The following is a 13,053-nucleotide window of genomic DNA, read 5'->3' as shown; positions in this document are numbered from 1 at the left end:
TTACCTGGACTGTGGACACAACCTGTCAGCACACAGCCAGCCAGATTGATGGCTGCAACATAGACTAGTGCGTGTGTGTGCGTGCACATGTGTGCGTGTGGTATGGGGAGTCTCAGAGAGTGAGTCAAGTGCATCTGCCAGGTTACGGTATTGAATTGACCTCCTCCCTATGGAGTGAAAAGACGCAAGGGATCAGAAGTAGAAGTAGAGCTGTACTCTGAGTGTCATCTTAGAATGTCACTTGTGTGTGTGATGGTTGGCGTGGGAGTAAGGGTTATATTAGTTTGGGAATTGTAGTTTTTTAAATTTAGTTAGTTTTAATTGGTTTTCAGAGTGGATTTGTTAGTTTGAATTTGTTTTTTTGTTTTTTTCTAAAATGCTTTATTTTGGTTTGGATTTTCTTAGTTTTATCATTAGTTTTAGTTTAAGGTTAAAATAAATCCCAGTAAGTGAAACAACAACACAAACATTATTTTAAAAATATGAAAATATTGTCTAACAGTCAGTGGACTTACGTACAATATTTGCAGTGCATAATATTGCTTCTAAAGTTAGATGCTTAAATAAAATCTTCCATCCCTTGTTTGTGAAATTGACAACTTTTCATTTCTGTTATACTTCTGTTGAAAAGTATCAAATCTAGTTGGAATGTGTAAAAAAATAAAATAAAATAAATGATATATATATATATATATATATATATGCAGAGAGAGAGAAAGAGAGTGAGAATTTAAAAAAAAAGACTCCATTTTACACATGACCCTTGAGGAAAAAAAATCAAATATAAATGGATGGATCGATAATAATATCATAATAGCAATTAGAAAATTATCCTACTGAAGGACATCACGACATGTGTTTCCCTCAGGGTCACCGTACTACTACAGCGCGACATCACGTGGGGCGGGACCCGCCGCCACAGCCACAGCCACGGCGTACGACCGCCACTGACCATGCCCGCTGAGAAGAGGAAGGGATGGAGGGGAGGGAAAGGATAGCACCAGCACTGCTCAGTTTAACAAGCCTGCCCTTGTGCACGGACAACTCACATTTTGACATTTGTGAATCCTTTTTGGACTGCCATTGAAAACGACCTACGCACTGCCAGCCTGTAAAAAGGTTCATGTGAGGACACGCAATGATGCAGTGCGACAGGTAGGCTCCATCCATGCATTTTGAGTACATTTTTGCAACTCTGAGGACCCTTCTATGACGTCAAACGTGGCTACGATCATTTTCAACCACTAACAAATCCAAGAGACACATCGGCAAGCCGCGAGTAAACGTGTCGTGATCTTGTGGGCTAATTGCTTTGCGTTTGACGGTTGGGGTTATTCTTTTTGATGACACAGTGTGGCCTGGCTAGAGCAAAATCATACCACGCTTTTTTGAAACCGGTGGTCAATCATTTCAAAGTTCTACGCCATGTTACGCTGAAGTCAAGACAATCCAACTTGCATAACTTTAAATGACCAAACCCTTTTGATGCCAGCCTCTTGGATTACAACACGGGTGGGGAACCTACAGCCCGTGGGCCATATCGGGACATGAGAGAATTTTATTCGGTCCACCGGCTAAATAAAATGTTTCAAACTATCTGTAATTAATTGTTCATAATTTATCCAGCCAGCCATTTTCTATACGAGAGGCGGGGTACAACCTGGACTCTTTGCCAGCCTATCAAATTTCAGGGGTATCAAACTAGTTTTTACTTCCGGCCACACCATTGAGTTCATATAAATGTATAATCATTCATCGCCATCTTTATTATATTACTTCATAATTTGACCTGCATTTCATGGTTGTTAGGTTTTTTTTTTTTTTTTTACGTTTGTTTTTTTGCTGTTGTTTTTTGTTTTGTTTTTTTACAACAGATTGAATTCGAAGTGACAACCAAATATTCAAGTGTACAACTATTGTTCAGTTTATGTTATGAAGTGATTTGTTTCTTAAAAATTGCTTGTAATTCCTACAATATAAAAAGTGAGGAAAAAAACACAACTTCTGGTACAGATTTACTGCAAAAATGAAAAGAAAAAAAAATCTATTTAGCTACAAACATGAAGTCGACCCACTTAAGTTGTTTTGGTGGGACAATTGAAAGGGCCACAGATAGGTTCCCCACCCCTGAAAGTAACCGAATGGATCGACGAGGATGAACCTTTCTGACAAAGCACAGACCGCAAGTGTAAAATGAATTATGGACTATGTTGAAATGAGGCCCAACTAAACTCGAACAGGGAGTGTTACCATACAGGAAGGTGCTATCCAACCTCTCCCGCCAAGATTTAGTTGTCATCAAGAGCTATTTATAATGGTGGAGAAAGAGTAATATATTGAGAAGCTTTTCTGCGCCGCACTCTGCGATGAGTGAATGCCTGTAACCATTTATAATGTGTCATGCTGTTGTGCTAGAATAGTGATGATGATGCAGTAAAGTCTTAAAAAAAAACAACAAAAAAAAAACACGAGAACAGTTGTTTGTTTTTATAAATGTGTTCTGACTGAGGTTTTCTTGTTTTTTAAATTTTTAAATTTTTTTTTAATAGTCCATAGCCATTTTATCCACTTCCTGTTTATTCACAAAGAAGAGTCAGGAAATCAGGAAGTGGTGACACCCCTCTCTCTCTCTCTTTCTTCTTGTCTCTCTCTCTCTCTCTCTCTCTCTCTCTCTCTCCCTGCCCCTTTCCTGCTCTATCTCTTTAAAATTCCCCAAAGATGGGCCCCCCCTAGTGGATCGGCTGACTAACTACAAAAGCACAAAGAGACTCAATCATTGTTAAAGGCGCCATTTTAGTTTTGGGACTTTCTCATTAAATGTAGTAGGACCTCTTCTCATCAATGCCGTTTTAATTGCTTGGCCTTCTGCTGTTTGACATCCCCAAATTGTTTCAGCAAAAATATTATGTTTATATATTTAAAAAAAAAATACAAGAAAGGTTTTATTTTTGGTTCATCTCCCATGTTAATTCTGCGCTGTGACAATTTATGACACCGGGGTTGAGGCCTTATCACTATCCAGGGTATACACAAGATTCATTGGCCCGTCAATATGGATCAAAAGTCAGTGGGTGAAGACCACAACGTTGGTCTGTGGACATGGGCAGAATATAACTGTATGTGCTTCCTGTTGTACGTCCCACAAAACGTAGATCATAATGACAGAGAGAGAATAGACACATCAAAATATAAATTATTCACATTTTGAATTTAGATTTTACTAATCATGAATGACAAATTCCTTAAGGTTTGAATTACAAAGAGGTTTCTGGTGTTAGTTTGTTTCATTGTAGCTCTTCACTGCTACTGTGATAGATTGGATGTACCAAATCCTAAAATATATGAACAGCGTTAGCTTTTCAGCCTTTGTTAGTCCTCAGATTAGAAATAAGAATTGAGTGTATGTCTTTGTATGAGTAGACCTTGAAAGTTGTGTGCGCACAACTCTAAAGAAAAATCTCCTGTCAGCTCTCTTATTGTGCTGCCAGCACACACGCCACAGCTGAAGCCTTCTCTCAGTTCTTTCTTTCTTTCTAGATCTTTCTGAGGCATTATTAAACCTGAACCACACCAGCTGAAAAGGAGGACAGTGCCTTTAACACCCCCTTCAACATGACTGCATGTCACAAAAAAAAAAACAAGCTTCCTGAAAAATTCTAAACAAGCCAAGACGCAGTTGGAAACTACAATAGGACTGACACTCATTTGCATTCAAGTTACGCCGATGCTTCAAGGAGTTGAATCGTGTTTCATGGTCTTCCATGGACATTGGGCACAACGGGGACATTTCAGTCACGTCTTTCCTTTAAAATTGAAATCAGGTAGCCCTCAAGGACCCATATAAGTAGCCCACGGGCCTGTTCTACAAATTGCTCTCTATTTGGTGGGACATTGTGATTTCCTAGGAATATCACAAAATCATTTAAAGATGCAAATTCTTGCTGAGATTTATAAAGTGCTACATGTTTATTTGTATTTCCCCCTACTTTGTTAAATCCTTGTTGGGATTGTTGTGAGAAATCATTACATTTATGACCATTAGATGAATACCATTACTTCTTAACATATAATTAAAGATAAACTGATCTTAGTTTTTTTGCATCCAACTGGTTGCGATTTCCATGAATCAGTCCTTTCAAAAAACATTTCAAACCCTAGTTTGAACCAATTCAAGTCAATCTGCTTTTATTGAATGCAGAGAAAATGCATATATATATATATATATATATATATATATATATATATATATATATATATATATATATATATATATATATATATATATATATTTGGAATTAATGTATACACAGTGTACCGTTTACTAACGCACCTAAAACCACAACATACAATATATAACTTGCTACTGTGGGTACCATATTTTATACAATTTATTATTGTATATATTGTACACTTTATTACTGTACAAACATACACCATTTGCTTTTTCATGCACCATACCACATACCATTGTAACATCTCACACATCATTTACTGCTGTCCAGGTGCCATACGAAGCACAATTTACCGGCATCTACCACAACATGCCATATCAGATAACATTTAGTACCATAATTTATTTGATCTCATGCCATTGAATACACACCACAATAAAACTACGTACGGATCTATAGTTTACACATTATACCACTCTTGATTTTGTTTTATTTTATGCTATTTTTAACGACCTAAAAAGTTGAGTTGGTAGTTTTTACAAAAAATATATGATTGAAGGAAGTGACTGAAATGTCCTTGCATGGGCCATAATTTGCAATATAAGTAATACGTAGCCTACACAATACGTACTCAGAGAACACTGTATACATTTATATTAGGGCTAAATGGGCTTCGCTATCTTAAGGAGGAGAGACACTAAAACGGCACAAACTATATTAAAAAAAAAAAACTAAAGCCAAGTAAGTGACACATAATCTCTTCATTTAATCCAAGCAAAACACCCCCCCCCCACACACACACGCATACGCACACAGGCACACACACACCTCAACCATATTGATCGAAGGCCATTCTCCTTGTGGAGGTGAAGCCAGAGGCGCCTCCTGTCCTCACTTGTAGACGCCTCAGCAACGGGGGAGGCCCCAACTGAGCCCGCTGATACATTAACAGGATTATTTGTCAACAAAAGCATCGCCACGCAGTATACCTTGCCATTGCTATGACCTAATTGGCTCACACTGGCTGCGAGCGGCCCCTCATTGGCCCGCCCGAACGGCGGCCATGACATTGAGCAGGGACGGGGGTGGGACTCTCTTTGTGGGTGGTACCGGTGGCACTTAGATTTAAGAACACACCCGCTCCTTTTGTCCTTTGCCGGGTGGGATGAACCCCCCCCCTCCAACCCTATGCCCCCGTGTTCCCCTTAGGAAGGCCGAAGCTGCTGCGCAATCAGAAGCTCATACCGTCTTCTCTCGACCCAACTCTAATCTCATCATATCTCCTCGCCCCTCCTGTAGCGCCACCACACTACCAGGATTAGGAATATTAAACTATTCTCTTGTATTTCAGACTTGTGACCTTCTCCCACTTTCTCCGGACAACCTATTAATCCGATTTCTTACTTTACACTCGCTGGCTGTCCTGTCAAAATTCATAAAAGGAATAAAAGTCAGGCTTTTTGTGCCAAAGCCAGGTCATTTCAATGGCAAAAGTTCTCGTCTCGTGATCTTTCCTCTCACCATTAAGACCGCTTACGTGATGTTTTTTTTTTTCTGTAATAAAATAAAGGCAAATGAGCTTTTTCTTTATTGGTATTTCTCGGAGTGCGCGTGCAGCCTCAACATGAATTTATAAAGATGGCCGCCGCCTTCATATAAAACCTGAGGGGATTTCGGCATCACATCTTGACAGCAATTAGTGGCACAATCTGTTTGCTGCTTGCTGATATGAACCGCGCTCTGGACAGATCTCATCGTGAAGTGTAGCCATGTTGTGTACGTCTTAATTTTATTCATAAACAAGACACAGCTCACATAAAATGAGTGTAAAAAAAATCAAATCAAAATAAAGGATGATTTTTTTCACCTTACTGTGGCCTTTTGTATAAGAATACGGATTTTATTTTACTTCATGGCTTCCAATCTGGGGTGTTGGAGAGAGTTTTACATTAAGAATCTGATAGTTGGTTCACTTTTGAAGAATTCTGCCAATCGTGTGGAATCGATTGATCGTTCAGTCATCCTATTGAAGCAAGTGAGAAAAATGGAAACTCAAATGCCCGTTCCTAAGAGACGAAACAAGGTAGTATTTACCATTCTCAAAAGACAACATATCTGTAATGTTCACCAAAGCCCGTGATGCCTGTTTGAAACACTTGTAAAAAAAAAAAAAAATAATAGTAATAAAAAAACAAAAATCATATAAAAAATCTTTCAAAAAAGACTTTCGAAGATGAGAAATGCCTTCAGATATCCTAGAAGGGGGAGGATTTTAAACAAGACGTAAAAGACAAACTTCTTTAAGAAAATGTGTATGTTTTCTATTCACTTTTTTAGTAGTTTCAAAAGAAAACTTGGTGTTTTTTCTCTTTTTGTGTTTTGTGTGTTGTCTGGATATTTGAATGTATTTGACTGCAGTGCCAATTTGCCAAAGATATCATATATCACTTGAGACCTCGCTTTTTTGCTTTGCCATCTGCTTTTACTGCCCTATTGTTGTTCACAAAACTAGATATAAATAGTGGAAATTTTATTATTTTTTTGTACATTTATATCCGTAATATTATTGTCATTTTATTTATTTTTTTTTCTTATTTGGCATTGAGTTTACACTGTGAATTCCTCACGGACAGTTTGCTTGATGCATCTTTTCCGTCTGTGTATTTGTCCATTCGTCCACCTGAGTGACTGTTGTTGGTGATTTATTCCATTTATGTACCTGTAATGTGAAGCGAAGAAGTAATTATTTGTAAATAGTTGCCATAATTTTATTGGTCCTTCAGAATAAAAAAAAATGATAATTTTTTTTCGGGAAGTGTGAGTGCATTGGTGCAACAAGAATACACAATAACAACAACCCACTGGTGTAAATGTCACATTCCTTGACACATTCCCAGCCTCACGCACACACAAACACACCCCCACACACACCCCCACACTGTGTGCATTTATCATAAGGATGTTCATTTTGGATGCCCCAAAATGAGAGGAGGGGGACGGGTGAAGTGTCCCGTGGCTCTATTCTTGGCTCTTGGCCGAATCCACACACCTCTGTCCTGTAGTTGTGGAGGAATCAAGGGGGGGGTGCAGGGGAGGGGTGATAATAGGACACAAGCCGTGACATGGCGACAACACGGCACACACACCAAAAACAGCACATAGCCAGCTTGAGACAAAGGCCGGGCTGGCTGCACGTTGGGTGTCTGCCCAGATGCCACAGCAGAAAAATGAGGTGAGCATTTGTGTGTGCGGGATCTTTCTTTGGGTCCGTGCCAGCTAAAGCCAATCCATTAAGCTTCATATAGTATAGCAGGGATCCTATAGGTTGACTCAAACTCAAATCTGTTCACATTTGCCTTTCTATATGGACTTTAAAACTATTATTAGATCATTTTGACCGGCACTTGTAATTTACTCTCTGCAACCTTCATGGTCCTAATATTTCCATTAAAACACACACATTGATTAAAGTATACAGACAAGAAAAAATACACAGATTTCTGAAGTGCTTTTTAACACATCCTACAAGACACGAATCAGCCAATCAAATTGTTAGTTAGAAATTTTTGGCTGCATGTGTGCCTATGAAGGATGGCGAGGAAAAGTATGACCCGGGGACCACATATGGCCTCCTCCACTCTTAAATCCGGCCCATTAAGCATTTACACATTTATTGATGGATTTATTTTTATGGAACATATAAAAAGATAATAGAAATTAATTAGTCAGAAGCAAAAGATTTAAAAAGAGTGCGATGCTGAGGAACATGCTTTTTTCCCGCCGTACTACAATAAAGTGTAATTGAACATCCACTCCTGTAGTTGGCAGTGTCGCCCTCCTTGCCCATTGTGCACAGTGATTATTAACTCTATGGTGTAGCAACAAAAATGCTATTATTATAGTTGAGGCGGAGAGTGGTTGGTCGGGTGGGGCCGCAAATTGTTTTGTTCTTGTTGAGGGGGCGTAACAGAAAATAATTGAGAAGCACTGTCATAAACACAGTATAAATGTGCATTGTGTACTATGACTTGTTTTAAGTTAATACAATAAATCATTTATACACCCCAACAAAAAAAGAAAAATGGAAAAAGTCAACAACTCATATATATTGTTGTCCGTCTTAAAAAATGAAAAATGAGGCCATGAGCACTTAAATTGACCCATCCCGGTACAAACAGATGTCATGTTTTATAACCACTCTGTGGAACAGCGGAAGAAGTGGCACATTCTAAATGCTGGTGGTGTCAATTTTACAAGATAATTTTTTAAATTTTGTCATTTGTCACCTTAACCACTAGTATTTTACCAACTCATAAAGTCACGAACTTGAAGTTTGATTCCGACTTTTAATATCCCCGCTTTAATCACTCCCGATTACATAATTTGACATTCAAAACCCCCAAACCGCCCCTTCTCCTCCTCCTCCTCCTCCACTCTTCCTGTACAAATGAAAAGACAGACAACAGTGGTACTCATGGAGGCCAAGGAGTCATGCAAATTAACGTCAATCAGCATGTGTACTTTTTGGCCCTCCAGAGCCCCGTGAAGAGAGGAGGTGTGGGGGCCAACGGAGTATAATTGGGCCCGGGCTGATTAGCGAACGAACGCTGGAACGAGGAAGAAGGAGCAATGCTCAGGAGATATGAGAACGCAGAGAGCAGGCGAAACTGACAAGCCATGCGGGATAGTGGTTAAGATCGCAACGTGAAATAATGTACATGGTGCCTATTCATCACTGTGATAGATTAGATTAGCTAGATAAAGATACGATAGATAAATGACATCATGGAGGAGTGGAAGATTATTCAACCAATGAAGCTCTGGTGAATTCCATGGCCATTTTGGCCAAATAAAAAATAGGCACTTTTGGGCACAAATTGGATATTTTCACATTTGTTGCCATCAGATTAGATATTAACGGTTGTGTGTTTACACTGTTACACAAACTGTATTAAAGTCTTATTTTTTTTCCCCCACTGTCCAAACTGTTTATTGGTTCACCCACATGATATTTTGTCAGGTTGCTCGTGGCATGGAGGTAGAGGAAGAGGAGAACCCTTAAAAGCAGGGAAGCGAGGCAAGGGGAAATTTAAAGGGAAAACAAAAGGCTACAAGGAACTTGGGAAAAAAAACTAAAATGCCAAAAAGTACAAAACAACAGCGAATGACAAAACACAACAACTTGACTAAACTAAATTAAACTGGGAGAGACAGGCAGGAAGTAAAACAGACATGGACATCGGACAAGAACAACTGACAACTGAAAACTGAAAGAAAACAGGGAACTAAATATAAACAAATTGACGAGACAACGAGGAGCACCTGGACAAGACACAAAGGATTGGAAGGACCTGATTGGTTTACAGCTTGGGTAGACAAACACAGGTGGACAAAATTAACATGATGAGACAGAAGACACAGGAACAAAAGGCAAAACATGAAACTAAAGTCAAAAACCTAAATATCCAAACAGACATGACTTATTTACTATCCAATGAAACATGAAATAAATAAAAGTACATGTTGTGCATTTAAAACAACCACATAGATGAGCACTTCTGTCTTAATGGTAATGCTGAATTGCATCGACGTTGCAGTGCTTTAACCGTTTAGACCAGGTGTGGGCAAACTATAGCCCGGGGGCCTCATGCGGCCCGTTAAACGTTTTAATCCGGCCCGCCAAACTTGGAAAAAAAAAATTATAAACCTTCAAACACAGATATTTTGTTGTAATGCTTTTGTTCATTTTCATTTCAAATTAAATTTTTTTTCTTTCTCCGATGCGGTGAGGTTACCAAAACACACCATCCATCTGCTCCTGGTCCGGCCCCTCTGTCAAATTTTAGTACCCATTGTGGCCCGCCAATCAAAAAGTTTGCCCACCCCTAGATTAGACAAAAATTGGAACACAAATGGCGGAGCAACATTAGCACAGACAGTTTCACAACAGTCCCAGTCATAGTCTTGATTTCAGATTCACACATTTCTGAGTTACGAGCATGATCACGCGACTAAATTGAACTCATATCTCAAGGCACCACTGTTTTAAAAAATATCTGACCTCAGAAAAACTCAGTGAAAGACTGATCAGGCTGTCTAATCATCAACAGAAGAGAAACACCTTGCTCTCCCTCTCTCTCTTTCACACACACTCAAAGTGGAAAAACATCTAGTTTGACCTTATCACTGCAGACATTTGGACCTCACAGAATCAGTCGTTACATGCTTCTCATTGCCCTTTTCAGCCACACACACACACGCACACACAGACAAAATAGAGTTCACAATGCCAGTGGTAAAAATCGGCGCTAATGCTGCCTCCCTCGCCTCCCCCGCACACACATTTAGGTCCATGTCACTCCATATCACCCAAACAGCACATGGACCAAATGTCAGCCGTGAGTACTGTGCAAGTGTGTGCAGCACCATTGACAAGCATGGAAGCAGCTTGTTGAACTAATAGCCTTACTAATGTGTCCTCGTTGCCCCTCCCTCCTCCGCTTTGTCGCTCTCTGCGAAATTGACACCTATGAAGTGACCGCAAAGCGGTGCGATTTTTTTTTTTTTAATGGGCGAAATAGAAGATGAGGAACTGGTTGACAAGCGTCAGACCCTCTCGCCCTCACGTCTGATTCTGTCCATCCCTGCAGGCTCCCTGAGGGTTTGTCTCTGAGGATGGTGCTATGATGAATAGCCCTGTCTAAGCTAACCTAGCAGAGACCAATTAGAGTGAGGGAACGGAAGGAGGGAAAAGAATAGAGGAGGAAGAGCACAAGGGGGGAAAAGTGGGATGGAAGAGGACAGGCAGAGGTTAAAAAGCAGGTAGCCTGACTGGGGCAAAGTGGAAAGTTGAAAGGAGTCGTGTTGTCTACAAGTGTGTGTGCGTGTGTGTTGGGGGGGGGGGGGGGGGTGCGCTTGTGTGTGTGTCTACGCTGTCAGTGATGGAGAAGAAGAAGCAATGTGAGACCTCAAAGTGTTAACCTCACCAGCTGCTGCTATAAGGAACACTTTGACTGTGGAGATGCTCAAACAGGACAAGGTATTTCCTCTTCATTCCCGTTCACTCGCATGTCACATTTGCTGGGTCATAGGGTCAAAAGATAAAAAATAAAACGGTGTCCAGCCATATAATAAGTAGGATAGGATAAGTCTGCGACATTTTGTTCTATTAAAAAAAAGGAAAGAAAAATAGTTATTAGCATCAGGGGTGAGCTGGAGCCTACCCCAGCCGAGTGTGGCGAAGAGACTGAGTACATCCTGGACTGGCTGCGGGTCAATCACAGAACACAGAGACACAAAAATTTAATTTCACATTCACACATTATAGTCAAAATTGGAATTGAGCTTCAGTTTGAACATTCTATAACATCGTCTTACTGATCTAATATAATTTCGCACCGCCGCTAACCTGTGCTGCATCAGCGCTAATTAGCTAAGTAGCATTAGCCTGTTAGCAGCTGAAGGCTAATGGCTGCCTAGCTCTGATTCCAAGAATACTTTAACATTGTTAATATGTGAAAACTATGACCTATCGCCATCAAAATCCATATGCACATCCCTACTCTTGTCCACTTCAACCTGTAAAAATATAAAAAAAAGGATTAGCACAGTGTTTTCACTTTTGTGGAGATGTTAATGGATATTCCTCATATTAGCTCACATTTATTGTCAATAAAATCCCCAAAATTTTGCTGATGGCTTTCATATTTTCACAGGTTGAAGTGGGAAATGTGTAGAGATGTTCTGTCTGTTTTTCAGTCAAAAGGTGGCAACAACATGTGTCAAAGCAATCTAGGAATTAATATGACGCCCCTTGACTCCTCTTTTCACTGGTGTTGTCAGGCTGAGATGAGAAAAAAAAAAGCCCATAAATAAAAAAAAAAAAATTGTTATCATTAAGATGTGTACTCAATCATGACTGAATTTTACATTTTTTCCATACAGACTTATCATATAAGTGCCAATGTTGAGCCCAATCAAGTATCCCTTTAACGTTCGCAACTCGAGGTGCACCTGCACAAATTAATGAGTCCCAATACTGCTCAGTCACATCGTCTCATGACTCTCCTCCTTCTCCTACGGGCCATCGGAGAGACAATTACAAACAACTCGGCACCCATTTATCGCCAACAATTAATCTACATCAGCGCAGGCCCTCCTTCATAAACGGACGCGGGAACACAGAGGAAACGAACGCGAGTGCAATGAAGTCGAGTCAACAGAGAGAGCGAGAGGGGAAGGCTGACGGCACAATTAGGCTTTTTAATTCTCTGCTTGAGTGGGCCGGTCCAGTCTTTATGCTAATTAGAAGGCCACGGACATGTCATAAATCTCTATGATCCTGCCTCATTTCCCCCTCTGTCTGTCTCTTTCAGACACAAAGTTCACTCATTACTTTTTATGTCGGTGCTGTGCGGCTGCTGTGTAAATATACTGGGTCGAAAATTGATTTTTGCCACTTTGAATTAAGCGAATAGTCTGCTACATCTCCACAGTAGTTTCTCTGGCCGTTAACTCGCTTTATTAGTTTTTCAGCTTGTGTTTTGTATGCACACGAGCAAAACAACACTCGAATACACACAAAAAAAAGAAAATATCCCCTTGTTCTTATTTTCTCACGTCTCTTCATCTCCATATGACAGACAAGGCTAATGATGAGAAAGCAGGGAAACAATCCAGACATAATTGGGGGTGCACATTGAAAGAGAGCCAGAGAGGGAGAATGAAAGAGATCCATAAGTGGACAACTGGCGGCTTTAGGCACAAGCAGCTCATATTTTCACCCTCATTTAGGCCAGGCCTGTTCCAGAGCCAATTTAAACAAGAGAGTCTACGGAGCGAACAAATCAAGTTGTATGCTAATTAAGAATGAAAGCAAAAG

General features: G+C 40.0%; 1 protein-coding gene across 3 annotated transcripts in view; it reads left to right on the top strand.

Moving 5' to 3' along the window:
• Nucleotides 1-4,202, top strand: part of pax5 (paired box 5) — a 44,112-nt gene extending 39,910 nt beyond the window's left edge. For all 3 annotated transcript variants that reach the window (XM_088302270.1, XM_088302271.1, XM_088302269.1), the window contains exon 11: nt 869-4,202. In XM_088302270.1, the coding sequence (XP_088158396.1) occupies nt 869-951 (83 nt within the window). In that variant the 3' untranslated portion in view covers nt 952-4,202. The remainder of the gene's footprint in view (nt 1-868) is intronic.
• The last annotated feature ends 8,851 nt before the right edge of the window (nt 4,203-13,053 follow it).

Source organism: Idiotropiscis lumnitzeri, chromosome 8 (assembly GCF_059441095.1).
Source record: "Idiotropiscis lumnitzeri isolate Australia: NSW breed Sydney's pygmy pipehorse chromosome 8, RoL_Ilum_1.0, whole genome shotgun sequence".
NCBI lineage: Eukaryota > Metazoa > Chordata > Actinopteri > Syngnathiformes > Syngnathidae > Idiotropiscis > Idiotropiscis lumnitzeri.
Note: the sequence above shows the minus strand (reverse complement) of the source record. Positions and strands in the feature narration are given on the sequence as shown.